The 15,450-nt window shown below is 42.2% G+C and overlaps 3 protein-coding genes across 8 annotated transcripts; 2 read left to right on the forward strand and 1 right to left on the reverse strand.

Annotated features, from left to right (window-relative positions):
• Positions 1-528: 528 nt before the first annotated feature.
• On the forward strand, positions 529-3,919 carry rbp7b (retinol binding protein 7b, cellular). The gene is made up of 4 exons (XM_061783440.1): positions 529-687; positions 2,290-2,468; positions 2,964-3,065; positions 3,803-3,919. The coding sequence occupies exons 1-4, from the start codon at positions 615-617 to the stop codon at positions 3,854-3,856; spliced, it is 408 nt and encodes a 135-aa protein (XP_061639424.1). The 5' UTR covers positions 529-614; the 3' UTR covers positions 3,857-3,919.
• Positions 3,920-4,093: 174 nt separating this feature from the next.
• On the forward strand, positions 4,094-5,561 carry cenps (centromere protein S). The gene is made up of 5 exons (XM_061783439.1): positions 4,094-4,235; positions 4,315-4,438; positions 5,113-5,146; positions 5,224-5,290; positions 5,392-5,561. The coding sequence occupies exons 1-5, from the start codon at positions 4,146-4,148 to the stop codon at positions 5,488-5,490; spliced, it is 414 nt and encodes a 137-aa protein (XP_061639423.1). The 5' UTR covers positions 4,094-4,145; the 3' UTR covers positions 5,491-5,561.
• On the reverse strand, positions 4,730-14,883 carry tardbpb (TAR DNA binding protein b). 6 transcript variants are annotated; one of them, XR_009789992.1, is made up of 8 exons: positions 14,211-14,883; positions 11,718-11,881; positions 11,494-11,643; positions 11,229-11,399; positions 9,316-9,802; positions 8,142-8,329; positions 7,331-7,431; positions 4,730-6,510 (listed from the first exon to the last, which is right to left on the reverse strand). XR_009789992.1 is itself a non-coding variant. In XM_061783431.1 (7 exons), the coding sequence occupies exons 1-7, from the start codon at positions 14,449-14,451 to the stop codon at positions 7,396-7,398; spliced, it is 1,437 nt and encodes a 478-aa protein (XP_061639415.1). In that variant the 5' UTR covers positions 14,452-14,883; the 3' UTR covers positions 4,730-7,395. The 6 variants fall into 6 exon arrangements, 3 of the variants coding, with proteins under 3 accessions (XP_061639415.1, XP_061639416.1, XP_061639417.1); XR_009789993.1 differs by having other exon boundaries at positions 4,730-7,431; positions 8,142-8,288; XM_061783431.1 differs by having other exon boundaries at positions 4,730-7,431.
• Positions 14,884-15,450: the final 567 nt, after the last annotated feature.

Genomic DNA, 15,450 nt, shown 5'->3' on the forward strand with positions numbered 1-15,450 from the left:
GAGTGCGAATGGTTGTTTGTTTCGATGTGCCCTGCGATTGGCTGGCAACCAGTTCAGGGTGTACCCCGCCTCCTGCCCGATGACAGCTGGGATAGGCTCCAGCACGCCCGCGACCCTAGTGAGGAGAAGCGGCTCAGAAAATGGATGGATGGATGGATGGGTGGACCACAGAAGCGAAGGTTGATGACTGGCCAACGGCCATCAAACGTGAAACTCGAATAACTCCAACACCAAAACTGAGGAAGCCAGAAGCCAGTTTATCCAAATGTGAACGGGGGGAAGGATTGTGTTGCAGAAAGACGGTCCACGCAGCTCATGTTCTGCTCGGCGGATATGATTTGAAAGATAGGGCCTCTAGGTTTGCTCCCGGCTGACGACCCTTAGCCACCCATAGAGCGCCATACTGTAAAGACCGCTTGTTCCGCAAGGACAATTACCACAACAGGAAGAGCTTGAGCTGTGTTGGCTCAGATTATGTGTAAAAGGTCCCGTTCCACCCCTCCGGTGCGATCACCTCTGACCCATATTGACACACAACGAAAAACACACCACCCCGGGGGGCTGTTAAAAAGTCCACTCACTTCTGATTGCGGAGCCACGAGAACGTCGGAGATATGGCGCTCAACTACACGGGGACGTGGGACGTGGTCAGCAATGTCAACTTTGAGGGATACATGATTGCTCTTGGTAAGCGCTTGGGACTTCTGCTTATCCTGTTACAGGTGAAATTAAAAAAAAAAAAAAATGATAATTTAGAAAGTGTATTTTGAAAATGTTCCCAAAAAAATGGATGGTATTTTAAATATTGACCAAGCAATGACACAAGGGGCTAAAAGTAGGGAATTTATATGTATTATATTATACACTCACCTTCAGTTGTAATTTATCACCAAATGGAGAGGAAAAAGATTTATAGATTTATAATACAAAAACTACAGTTGTGCTTTGAGTTACGAGTGAGACGACTTTTGAGTTTTTCGCAATACGAGCTGTCGTTCGTTCGTTCGTTTTTTGTTTTTTTTTGCTTTGACTTGCGAGCACAGAGATACGAGATACGAGCGCTGTATGGTGACGGTGAAGTCAACAAACACACTTCACAATAAGCAGTGAACATTTCATCAAAAAAAGTGACTTCAAGCCCAGTTGAGCTTTACTGTCAAACTAAACATCAAACAAAGAGAACCTTGTGTATTTAAAACAACCACAGCTTGGCCCTTCAGTCTGCTGGTTTAATGCGAATGCTAATTAGCTTCTATGTTGCAGTGCTTTAACCCTTTAAGTAATATATTAAACACAGAACATGTACTGGTACACTGACAATGTTACAGTACTCATATTCATATACTCTTTATCCTCTGCTTAGAACAACTGATATTAGTGCCGGCATTTTTATGAATCCCGCTCGAGTTCTAGGCGGGACACGCCCTGTTGCAATATGATTGGCTGATGTATCAAGGAAGAACTGCATGGAGCAGCCAATCATATTGCAGCTGGGCGTGTCCTGCCTAGAGTACTCTAGTGGGTTTCATAATCATGCATCTGTCATATACTGCCCCCAGGTGGCCAATGTGGGCACACCAGAGGGAGCAGTCTTCAATCGATGTAATGTGACAAAAACAGTATAATTTGTTTGAATTCTTTTTGAATTATGTCATTAACAGTATGATTTTATAAAGTACAATATTATGGCGTGATATTTTTCCTCATTAAAATACACATTACAACCATTTTATTTTGTATTTTTTTTAGTGGTTCACTAGTGGTACACAGGCTCTCCCTAGTGGTACGTGAAGGAATCACTGAGTTAAATGTTCAAACTGTGCGCAATAAAGTAGCTTGAGCTTTTTTAAATCCAGTAAGTACAGTTCAGTTGTATATAACTTTTAGGGGCAACACATCTGCATTTAATCTTTTAGAATGCTTATTTAAGTGCAATCTTTATTTCCGCCTTGTTTTTGATGAACACTGGGATCTACTACACTACTGTATTGTAACGGTGGTCATTGTTGTGGTACTTGGAGACCCAAGTACTTTTTGAGGTGGTGAGTTGATGTGAGAAGTTTGAGAACCACTGGATTAATAGCATTTCCGTTCATTTCAGTGGGAAACAATGATTAGAGATACAATTGTGTATTTTTTTTTTTTTTAAACATACAGTATAATTAATTAAGCAGCAGGTCACATCGATCCATTTCCATTTTTGGTGGAAAATGTTTTCCTCTGATTCCAAGTGAAAAGTGCGCCTGGGAGGGTATATGACAACGGTGCGCATCTTCTGGTTTCCCGCAGGCATCGATTTCGCGACCCGCAAAGTGGCGGCCATGCTGAAGCCTCAGAAAGTGATTAAGCAAGACGGCGATCAATTCAGCATCAGGACCCTCACCACCTTCAGGAACTACGAAATTGCGTTTAAGGTCGGGGAGGAGTTCAAGGAGGACAATAGGGGCATGGATAACCGCATATGCCAGGTACAACATAGTACAGGGATAACCTTTTGAACCCTCGTGTTGCTGCACCTTTTTAAATTCAGCCCCTTGCAGACAGTGTCACTTAGGAACAAGATGTTTAGTAAACATGTCTATCATAAATAAATGCACAAAAAAAGTCAAGAAGCCATGCCCGAAAAGACAATGGCAGTCTGCTGTTTTGGTTTGAGGCAGACATTTTAGGGTCATTTTTGGACATTTTGACGTGTTCTTCATATAGAAACTTGACCAAGAGGTTTTGTTCGAATTTGAACCTCGGATTCTAGACATTTGGGCAACACTAGATGCCGGTGTGGGCAGTCTCTCATGATTCGCCGTAAGACACAAAGTCAGAAGTTATTTCCCCCAGATTTATCACACAAACAAAGCGTGGATAAGAGTTCCATCTCCAATTTACAAAAGAGTAGAGTTAACATTATTTCCGTTAGAATGTGTGGGTGCAGTTTTCACGTAATCCTAATTTGCTCCCTGTTTTAGAGCATGGTCAACTGGGAAAATGACAAGCTGGTGTGTGTTCAACGAGGGGGGAAAAGGAACAGAGGCTGGACTCACTGGATTCAGGGAAATGAACTTCATTTGGTATGATTTGAACATAATTAAAATGACATCCTGTGACCCTTTACTGTCCTACACAGACAATAAATAGTCCTCTTCTTTTGCTATGCAAGCATACAAAAAAAGTATTAGGGGCATGCCGGAAATTACAACAAAAAACTACGACACTAAATTCAAGTCGTAGTCTAACGAGATAAAAAAAAGAAAAAAGTCCTATATTTTAGATAAAAAGTTTATTTTTTAGATTCGATCTTATGGTAATAGTTGTATATTTTAGAGAGAAAAAAATGGTCCTCTCTCGTGAAAATTAAGACTCATATCCAGAATGCTTTTTTTTGGTAGAAATTACTTTATTCTTATAAAATGACCTGAACCTCAAAAATATACACACAAAAAAACCCTCAAATCTATCTACTCTTGTAAAATTATATATATATATATATATATTTCTTTTAAGTTTATGACACTCGTAAAATCACAACTTTATTTAAAAGTAATTTATATTCCCCTCAAAAGACCTTTATTCTCAAAGAAATTACATACTCTATTCTTATATTATATTATTATGAAAATATTCGATTTTATTATGGTAAAGTTACTTTTTATCTAGAAAAATGAACATTCTTTTAACATTATGCTTTTAATGTCTGTGTATTAATACTCCTTCGTACAATCATTATTGATTTTTAAGTAGAAATTCAAATTTACAGTATGTGATGAGGGAAAATTGGTGTAACATGCATGATGTTGTCTCTTTCCAGGAACTTACTTGTGAGGATCAAGTCTGCAAGCAAGTTTACAAAAGGACGCTCTGAGTGTTTTTGTCTCTAAATCCTATCATTTAAAATTATATGAATAATAAAGAAAAATCAAGTCAATATTTCAGAAATGAGTTTTCAACGACTACGTTACCAGGAAAGAGTAAAAGCTTCGATTTTGTAAATATATGTAATACAAACTCCCACCACAAGGTGGTGCCGTCGAAAGTATTAAAAGGAAATCCACTACGTCAGTCCTTAGTTGGGTTGTCTAAAATTGTACCGCGAAATAAACACAAGCAATATGGCGCATGTTTTCATTTAGTTGCTTTTTCACTATCATTCAATGAATTTATATCGTTCGGTATGGGTACCAAATGAAGTAATATACCGATTTAACGCCAATATGTCAGAGAGCGAGGACGAAACGCGTCAGGTAGGTAAACAAACACCCACGGATGTTTACCAACTCCTGTACGTAAAAATGTCGCTGACTAACACCGTTTCCATTCCAGCGACTTAAGGCGGCCGTACATTACACGGTCGGCCGGATGTGCCACAAATTGGGCGAGGAACACCGCAGAGAGTTTAGCCGACAAGTGGTAGCGGCCATAGCCGAGACAGCCTTCAGACAATGCGGTGGGTGCCGGCGAGTTACAGTCGTGACATGGCCGTGAAACTGGTCTAGTTCGGAAAATAAATGAGGATATTGTCCACTTTTTTTAAGCTGGTGGTTGCGTTAAAACTAAAACGAATCCGCTTAGAATGTTGTTTAATTAAAGGCAAAGTACTTGGGAAAGTAGTTTAGCCATTGAGAAGCAGTATGCTCAGTTTTAGCTTCACTCTCCAGTGATTTAATTTCCTATCAGTCCGCCCCCCCCCCTCCTCCCTCCTTTGTAAAGGGAAGAAAAACCAAACATTCACACTCAATGGACGTTTATAGTTTATTTAATTCACAAAACAAGAAGGGGTATGGTTGTGCTACCCGCATATAAAATCTGAAACATACAAATGATAGCTTAGCTTTGAGGGTGGTTAGAAATGTGCAAAACCAGTCCTGAACAATCTCTCTTTAACATATAGTTTTCAAATAGATCAGATGAACATTTTAAGAGTTGCATTTGAGAACCGCAATCCAGAGATTCTACCTTCCCATAGATAATAATCCATTTTAATTGACACCGTTGTATATTGCTGTGGGTGAGGTTTGCAGTTGCAGTGCTTGAACTAGATCTCATTAGCTTGTGTACCTAACACATATCTTTTGTAAAACAAAACAAGTTTTCAAACTACTCTTCTTGTTTCTCTTCCAGATATATTTGCTAAAGACTTAGAAGCATTTGCAAAGTAAGCATTTTTTGAACATTGACTGCCAAGCTGTGTTTTTTTGGTTAACCTCAATACCCGCTGAACTCTTATTACAGACATGCTAAAAGATGCACTGTGTCAGCAGAGGACGTAAAACTTTTGGCACGTCGCAGCACCGCACTGGTGAGTTTTCCCAATCAGATATTTATAACAATGCGTCACCTCTCAAAGGATGCACATTCTCCAACACACAAAATGTCTTTTTTGATTTCGCTTTATTTCAGTCTGTGCACATACAGAGAAAAAGTGAAGAAGTGGAACAAGTGCAGAAGGCTTTGAAAAAGAAGAGGAAGAGTAAAGAAACTGACAAGAGCAGAGAATAAGACACAGGCACTTCTGTTATCTTCATTCTTGCCCCAAACATTCTAATAAACATGTCAACATGGAAAAAATTCATTTTGGTAATGTTTGGGGGGGGGGGGGTTTAGGCAGGATTTTCACTGCAAAAGGTTCAAGTGACAATTCCAATGTTTGTTTTGTTTTTGCTGTCGAGTGGCACAATTGGGATATGCGTCATGATAGTGTAAATGGGGGTTGACAAATGGAATCGCAAATCTTAAGATCACACCTCTTCAAAATGTGGCTAAAAATCAGATGAGTATCAACCATCTGCCAGTGCGGTGTAAACACACAAACGCATTAAAAAAATATATTTTTTTCCTCTAAACTACTGCAAAAGCATATACAATATGCTACATTAGGTGTGTGTGTGTGAGAGAGAGAGATTAAAAAAGCAAAAACATTTCAGACAGCGGCCAGTGGAGTAATGTGGAGATTACCCTCATTTAAATCAGTGGGGGGGGGGGGGGCGGGCTCTTAATTGCAACGTTCCTCGCGTTTCGCTCCTTGACGCTTCGACAGTGACCTGAAAGTTGCTGACACGCCGCCTTATTAGGAGTAGTACAAGGGCCTCTTCGGGAAAGTCCAATCTATGTATTTTGCTGAGTGTTTTAATTTGGGCAGTATTTAATAAATTAATTTCACTGGCTTGTTGTTACTATGTAATTAAAGTCTAATTAGGATGTCTTTGTTGTCATTCCATGTAATAGATAAGCAACCTCTCAACACTGTCTACATATTTGCAAGTCACACCAAATATGTGTTTTGGGGGCGGGTGGTGGGGAAGCCCACTCACGATTGGAGTCAAGAGTAACAGTGTTGATCATTTAAGTTGAACACGTGTTGCGATTGGTAATATTACATCCAAGGAGACAACTGAATTGTAACACGACAATGACGAGACGCCATCTTTAATTGCCGTCTCCGTGAAATGATAGAGGAGCGGACGTCCTATTTCTCCAAACATTCGCCCCTACTTGCTTCTGTTCTCCTCGATGGGATTCCTGGTGGGAGGCAACGACAAACATAGGATCGAGGTTGCAAATGTAATAAGATTTGGCTCATGTGTTCCGTCCGTATAAACATAACTTTGTTTGTCAACTGAAATATATACCTAGGAAAACATATTAGTGGGTAAAAATGTTTTTAGTCCCACCACCGATTCAATATCAATTCGGAACTCCTCTGAATCGATGAAATCTTTTTAGGTGTTTGTGCAGATTTTTTTTTTTTTTTTACTTTTGTACCCCATATGCACGAATAAGGTATTGTGCAAAATATTTTCCCCAGACGTTTTATTGCTCAAAAATGTAAGGTGGCATACCATGTCTGTTCACATGGGCATAAAAATACACATTTAAAAATTGTCAACATGTATCGTAATCGTGCATTTCTACATCATACTGAATCGACAAAGCAGTTACGACAATATCGAATCGCAAGCTAAAGAATCGAAATCCAATTGTGAGGTTCTTAATATCCTGCCCAAAACACAAAACAGAAATATCAAATCGGAATTGGGTACTTGGATCTGCAATGTAAATCATGTCTTGCTGATGCATTGGCACCAGCTCTATTTGAACTAGTCAGGCACCCATACTCATTGATGACATTTGACATCACACATACCACCAGTGACCATTCCCACAGTCGTGAAATTTGCCAGGCATCATCCAATCACCAAGAGTATGAAAACAAAGACCCTGTTATCCAAACATTTGCAGTGTTGCATCAGAAACTCTCTTACGCCATACAAGCAGAGGGAAAAAGCACTCTCTCTCTCTCTCACAAGCTAAGAAAGTGAGCAAAAAAGACAGGTACTACCCCGTGTCTGAGAAGGCCACACACTCAAAGTGTTGGAACTTCCGTCTTCGTCCTTCAGTCGGGGTTCAAATGGAGACCTCGACCAGCGGAGCCCAAGGTCCCTAGATGTGTGAATCGAATTAGTTTCTTTAATCCCACGCAAGTAATATCAACTAAACAATCTATTCAAATGAACTTTATTAGACAACTCCCTTCCTTTGACATTTTTCCCAAACACTTCACAAACATCAAGATCCTATATAAAAGGGAGGGGGGGGGCATTAGGACACCACTCCATGTTCTCACATCACACGTGTGTGTGTCCCCCAGGGTTTCATCAGTCGACGTCATCCACATCAAATACACACGTACAGATCAGTCCAGGAACAAGGAACAGCACACACCATACTGCATTCAAATCAGATTATAGAAGCATTACAAAGAGCACAACACTCCACTACATTTTCATGTCGACACATTAAGAATAAAGGGAAAATATTGCAAAGATTGAAAAGGGGGTGGGGGGAATCTTTTGACGTACTAATCAAAAGGATGTCCACGTTTAAAGGGTGGGAGGCGCTCGTAGCATCTGTCGCTTCCACTCACACATTCATAGAAAATCAGTCACATTTTGGGGGGGGGGGGGGGGGGGCGTTTACCGCACAAGCAGTCCTCAGTCCGCTCACTCACCAACCGCTCCACTCTTCGCCACAAGCCATCCGCACTCATCAGTTTCCCCCCCCGCATCCAAAAAATGTCACTTGCGCAGTTCTCTCTTCCAATCATAAGTGGATTTAAAAAAAAAAAAAAAAAAAAGTGAAAACACACCCACCGTCTCGTGAGAACATGCGGAGTGAAGCCGTTGTTTGATGGCATAGCATTTACACAGGCGGGAAGAGGGAGAGTGATTGCGCTTATCGCCCCCGCCACAATGCTGCCATATTGGAGCTTCCTCGCAGGGAAACGGAAGAGAGGTCAACTGCAGAAGAGATTTCAATGAAGGCTTTTGTCCACTGTTGACTGCAAATAAAAGTTGCACTTTTATAAAAAAAAAAAAAAAAAAAAAAAAAAAAGTTTCAAACCACAAACATTTTTCTTCTTCATCCTAAATCATGACAGTACACAATACACGCATTAGAGAATCCAGTTGAAATTGATAAAAAGGAGACACGGGGGGAAAAAAAAGCACTTCAGCCACAAGTCAGTATTTCAGGGGTGTCCAAACTTTTTCTTTCAAGGATTCCTATATTGAAAAATCAAAAGGATGCTAGGCCCACTTACATTCTTCACTACGTTTATTTAACACGCTAAAACCAATCAATCGGTGTAGGTAAAAATCTGCGTTGGAATTATATCGTGTTTAATGGATTGTTTATTTCAAAAAACAAATTTTTTTTTAAAGTAGGCGATGGAGCAAAAAGTCAAGGGTTTTTCAAGTTTTTGCGTGGCCAGCGACCCTGAATCCCACTCATACATCCGTCCCTGTACTGAACAGCAGCAGCAGACTAACATCTCCACTTTCCAAACCAAAACAGGAGCAATCTGTACTAAGCTGACTATGACACGGACCAGAAAGTGGAGCAAACAATTGCGATTCTGAGGCATGCCTTACCGAATGATGTCATTGGTAGATATCAAGGAAGTGAGCGATGAGAACAAATTATTTCTCCTGCCTTGCCTTGCAGTGTAGAAAGAAGTACAATACAAGCAAATATTGGCCATGTCAATTGTTAATTTTTGTATATGCCATGGAGTGCCCAAAAAAATAAAGCATGGTGGGCCGCAAATGTTGCAAATGCTCCCAGGCAGCAGTTTGGACACCCCTTGCTCTAAATGAAAGCTTTTTTTTTTCTCTAAATGTACAAAACATCTTCCACAAAAGGTATTGTTCAGAGACGCAGACACCCACATAAACGTGAAAAGACTAAACTCTTTCTCACAATACTTACCGCACGTGCACACTTCACTTTTTTTCTCTCTTTCTTTTTTGTTTTCTTTTTACATACCCCACCCGGACGACTTTGACTCCATGCTGGACCCAAACCCTGAGCTAAACCCGCCGCTACCGCCGCTGGTGGAGTTTGCGCCCGTTCCCCAGCCCAGGCTGGCCGAGCCGGCGCCGTAGTTGCTGTTGCCCGCGCTGAACGACTGACTCTGGTCTCGACTGGAGCTGGTGCCGCTGGTGCCGCTGGCCGACGTGGACGACTGCTGCTGGCTGGCCAGCATGCCCATCATCCCCCAACTGCTCTGCAAGGCCGCCTGCGCCGCCGCCATCATGGCGGGGTTCAGGCTGAAGGAACCGAAGTTGGCCATGTTACTGTTGGTGCTGCTCCCCATGCCGCTACGGCTGGCCCCAAACGCTTGGGCGCCGAAGCCGTTGCCGAAGCGCCCGGTGCGGTCAAACTGCCTGTTGCCGTGTTTGGGCTCTGCGTTTGAGATGTGGACGCTCACGCCCTTGATGATCAGGTCTTCGCCACATAGAGCCTGAGCAACCTGGCAGGGTGGGGGGTGCAGGGGGATAACAACACTGGCATCAAGTCAAGTGTAAGCAGTTAGCAACTATATTTAAGCTATGTTACACTGGCAACGATCTAGAAACAATCGAGCGGTGCTATAATGCAACTGTGCGTTTCCCCACCTTCGAATCAAGGCACCTATTTTACTTCTCACAGCAAACCACCAACTAAAAACTAGACATACTGAAATATCTAAATCATGTCTCATTTTATTCACAAATTCACTATGTCAAATATTTTTGTTGTATGAATGACAACAGGTGGATACACATTAATTGTACTTTCTGGCATCTGGTAGAAGAGCATTTGCTTGTTCTGCCTGCCACTATACAGTGGTACCTCCACCTACAAGTTTTCAAGACACGAGCTGTCGCTCAGTCGATCTTCTGTGTGGAATTGCGAGCATAAATTCAAATTACTAGTGCTAGATGGTGGCAGCGAACTTCACAACAAGCAGCAGTTTGGCAGTGAGCAGGCCAAGTGCTTGCTTCAAGCTGTTTTATTGCCACTAAATGTTAAAGAGAGTTATATGTCATGTATTTGCCTTCTTCTTTTCCTTTCGGCTTGTCCCTTTCAGGGTCGCTACAGGGCGTCATCCTTTTCCATGTAAGCCTATCTCCTGCATCCTCCTCTCGAACACCAACTGCCCTCATGTCTTCCCTCGCGACATCCATCAACCTTCCCTTTGGTCTTCCTCTAGCTCTCTTGCCTAGCAGCTCCATCCACATCATCCTTCTACCAATATACTCACTATTTCTCCTCTGGACGTGTCCAATTTTGCACTAAGTCCACTTGCTTAATGCTAACATACAATGGAAACTGCCATAAACAAGCTAACAAAACTAGCATCAATATTGCAGTTGTGATAGACCTTGGAACACGTTATATTTGAACACAAACGGTGCAGCAACACATGCAAGCAGAGCATACAACAATGTTCACAAGCACATGTTCTTTATCCACTGCGAAAAACTACCATCATTGCAGCTTAGTTGCGACGGTCCTGTGTGCATCATATCTATGCGTAGCATATCTGTATGTATTGTATACTGCCCTCTGGCCAATGCAAACAAACCAGATGGAGCAGTAACCATGAAATCATAACGCACAAACTGTTTACCTCTTTACATTCTATAGGTTATTACTGTATGTTTTTAAAAGGTACAATACTGCAGAGTGCTATTTTTCTTATTGCAAACATGTTAAAAACTAATTTGTTAATGTTTTTTGGGGGGCTGGAACAGATTAATGGGCTTTCCATTCAGTCCAATGTGGAAAAACGATTTGAGAAACGAGTGCTTGGAGTTACGAGCGTGCTAATGGAAGGAATTCAACTCTTGAGTCAAGGCACCACTGTACTTTTAGCAAAAGGGAGTGTCGCGAAACACTTGAGCAAATAATACCTGATCATCTGCAAACGTGACGAAGGCAAAAGCACGGAACGGCTTGGGGATGAAGACGTCTGTGACTTCTCCGTACTGCATAAAAAACTGCCTCAGCTCGTCGGTGGTCATGTCCTCCGTGCAACGTCCCACGAACACTTTGCGGCTCCTCATCGGCTCGTCTGGGCCTTGCTGTGAACACCAGATTGTTACCGCGTTACAAAAACGAGTGCTTAACACCATTCAATTTGTTGCGGTGGAGTGTTGTGTTTTGCGAGGACATTACCATATTCACCTTGGAGTTGGGGAACTTGCAGTCGCACCATCTGCCGTCAATCATGTGGCGCTGGGCGATGACTTTTTCTTGGGATTCGTACTCTGTGAACCGCACAAAGCCAAACCCTTTGGAGTTTCCCGACCTGCCGTCTCGTTTTACCTGATGACAGAAGAAACGGCACACTCTGGTGGCTGATCGTCAACCCGCGGTTTACCAAGGTCACGCGGCCATACCTGCACCATGATGACTTCTCCGAAAGTGCTGAAGTAGTCTTTCAGGTCCTGCTCGGTCGTTTTCCAAGGAAGACCCAGCACGATCAGGTCCGACGTCTTCATGTCGCCCCGCTTCATTTTCACAGCCGACGAGGCATCGATTTCTTCCATTTTCCTTTTGTTATCTGCGTATGAGAGACATTGGTTCTGCTGTCACCATCTTGCGGTAGTAATTTGTCATATAGTACTATATAGTATCGTGTACTACCTCGACTTGCGACTGACCCGAGTTTATCAAGATCTTAGCAGTCTTTATTTATTGTTCTACATTACATACAATGTTCAATATTGTTTAGAATTAACAGTTAATTGCTCTGAATGGATGTGCTTGAATTATTACGATCTAATATCATATCAGTGGCACAAAAACAACAACGATGCTGTAGTTTAGCATGATAGTTTTGCGGAAAATATATCTTGAAAAATTTGTTATGAATGCCCCCCCCCCCCCCCCCCCCCACATATATTAGTGCTGCTAACTTATAAAATATTGACTTAAGACTTACTTCTTCTACTCTTTGGCAATTAGTTCAAGTACATATGGCCCTGTTTTACTTCCGTTTGTCCCATCGCCTCCCCCGTATCCTGCTCGGAGAGCGTGCCAGGTGACGTCTACCGAATCCGAGGCTGTTGCTGTTTGGGTTCTGTACTGACCAACTGGGAGAGGATCTGAGGTGGACTACTTTACCCGGAGTCGTTACCATGGACGATTCTGCTCCGACCGCACATAAACTTGACTTGACCCTGCCCTGTGATAATCATGAAAACCAAGTGCAGTGTGAAAGGGGGTTGTCTGTTTTCCATTTGATTGTTTTATACTCATGGCCGAGAAGTGTTTTGCCAAAAAGAGCACAGACCTCCACCATGACTTTGTCGCCTGCAAAATTAATAGACTGAATGGCGGCTACCAACTGGGGGCTTCAAGGCTCAAGGGCATTTATTCATTTAAGAATTTCCACATTTCCAACCTGCATATACAGTACAACTTGGACATGACCATTTCTGGCAACATCCACATAAAGGGGGCCCTCTGTTTATGATGGTCCCAAAATACGACATTTCCAAGTTATGAACGGCGCAAATGAATAAGTTTGCGCATCAGCATAAAAGTAGGTGCTCAATAGGCCAAGCTAATTTACCGTCATACTTTATTGGTCATTTTATAGTCATAGTCTAGTAGTGTTTTTCATAAAAGTACTTCCTGTAATTATGACTTATATACTACGTTAGCAAAGGTTAGTGATAAAACTATGGCGCGTTAAGATTTACGTAAAAATTCAGCTTACATAGCCGCCGTCAGAATGGAACTCTGTTGTAAATCGAATACCAAATGTACTGGTTATGACCAATGTTTGTATAATGGCTCTGAGTGATTTACCATCTTTTCTCACCTTCACAATTGCATTTTGACAAGTTTCAAATCCGTCTCTTGTACCAAACATGCGCTCGCAATGTCAGAAAAAGCATCCTGGGACTTGTAATTCATGTAGCAGTGTTCACCTGTGGTCTGAAAATAAATTTCTCAGAGTGGACATTTAAATTGTTGCACATTGCCAAGGAGGTGCCAATTGTTACGCCAAGTTTGAAAGCAGTCAACTCACTTTGCCATCAGCTGCAAGTGTACAGTATTAACAGAATGTCACTGCATGCAAATGAGCAACTGCTTTTCTTAATTTTATTTTGGTTTCCTTCTTTTTTTTTAATTTATCTTTATTTTAGTGTTAGTGATTTAAAGCCGGAATCTGCAGTAACAACGATTTTTGTCATATACATGTCAAAACTCTTTCTATGAAGGTAAAAATCTATAACGGTGGGTGGTGTTCTATACGCAGAGGTAGAGTTTAGAAAACCACCGCGTACGTTATGTCACCATTCTCACCGAGTCGTCAGCTAAGTTAACCACCTCTCTTATATGTTTGAGTGATTGTACATTCCCAAAAATACAACATCAAACCAGTAACCTTTTCGTGTAACGTTTCGCGCGCGGTGCACTGAGTGAGGCACCGGGAAGCGGGACGTAGGTCCCATCCTCGTTCCTCCAGCGGCTCCCGCAGCCGACTAAGGAGCACTTTTGAGGCAGCCAGTGGAGCGCGTCGGGCCGCTGTCTTCCTGTCTCTTTTTCATTCATTGAGCTGGGGCCGTTTCTTTTTGCGAACGCGCAACGCTGCGGGGGGCTGGGACATGAAATGAGGCTAGTTTCAAATCTTGCCAACATTTTGAAAACTTACAGACAATACCTTTAAATAAATATTTACATGGATTGAACAAACATAGTAGCTTTCTCCCTCTCTCTCTCTCTCTATATATATATTATATATATTTTTTTATCACTAACTTATTTGGGTGGGGGAGGGGCAATGACGTTGACACTATACGTCAGTAAACGTGACACTCTTTCCAGGGGGAAAAACAAAACACAACAAAACAAAGTACGAACGTGTGCATGCGGTTTACCTTTCGGATAGTTGACCACGTACACCATGTTTCCCCAACCGGTCTCCGGAGCATGCAGGACTCCCTCAACAATCCGCACGCCGCGCATGCACTGGGACACGGGGCTCCTGAAGCGGAGGCCGCACGCTCCGGGGAACTGGGCCGACACTGTCGACAGCAGAACGGTGCCGTCGTCCTCGGACGGGATTTCCATGGGCTCCTCGTTCTCCTCCTCGGCCACTCGAACGTACACCTCGGCCATTTGTCCGGAGTTATGACGGCTAATGTGGCTAACGGCACTGAATGAGTCTCGTAAACTTTAAAAAGAATAACAAGCGATTTAAAAAATAACTGGCGTATGTAATCCCCTAAAAGAAGTTTAAATATACATGAAATCAAGTTATAGCAGACAAGAATCGAGTTATGCATGCGTCTGGGTTCTTTGTTCGTTCCTACGGTGTTGAGTGTCGACGCACTAAAAGTACCTCTCGAACGGCATTAACGTCCTCGAAAACTCGGACAAACGCAATTAAATACTCGTGTTTTTTCAATTTCTCGGCTGCAGTTCCGTTGCAATAAAATATCGACTCACCCAGAAATACGACATAAAGTGTTTTTTTTTGTGTGCGTGTGTGTTTGTTCCACGAGGCGCAATAGTTACAGCGCCATGTACGGTTCGTTGAAACAGGATTACCTAAGAGAAGCAGGAAGTGCGTCATCAAAAACGGACGGATTTATTGTACGGAGGTGTGGGTTATTTTTTCGTTGTGAAATGGCGTCGTATCGCCACCGTTAAGAGCGGCCCTTTTAAACCGGTAACACGCTACTTAACTCCAGTTGTGTTGCCGCCGCGAACATGTTTTATAGTTTTAGTTAGTTTTGTTAGTTCTAGTGTTTTGTACCGTTGGACCACCCCGTTCTGAGTCCTGACATGGTACAATCCATACAGCACTACTCTTCTGTGATCCAGTGTCAAGATGGCCGACCACCTGCATTGTTTTGTAAACAATACTCAATTTGTGTTGAATTTATTCGCTGGCCGGGAAGATTCACAATTTTTTGACACCTCTCATACCAGATTGTACATATCAATTTTCATCTATGTTGGTTCCGTAACTGATACGCGTCTGATATTAAAACATTAGAATAAGAAAATAGTCCCAAAAGCATGGAGTGCTAGTGGTTAGTACGTCAGCCTCATAGTTCTGAGGTTTTGGGTTCGAATCTCAGGTACAGCATTCTAGTGTGGGAGTTTGCATGT

The sequence above is a fragment of the Phyllopteryx taeniolatus genome, chromosome 9 (assembly GCF_024500385.1).
Source record: "Phyllopteryx taeniolatus isolate TA_2022b chromosome 9, UOR_Ptae_1.2, whole genome shotgun sequence".
In the NCBI taxonomy this organism is placed as follows: domain Eukaryota; kingdom Metazoa; phylum Chordata; class Actinopteri; order Syngnathiformes; family Syngnathidae; genus Phyllopteryx; species Phyllopteryx taeniolatus.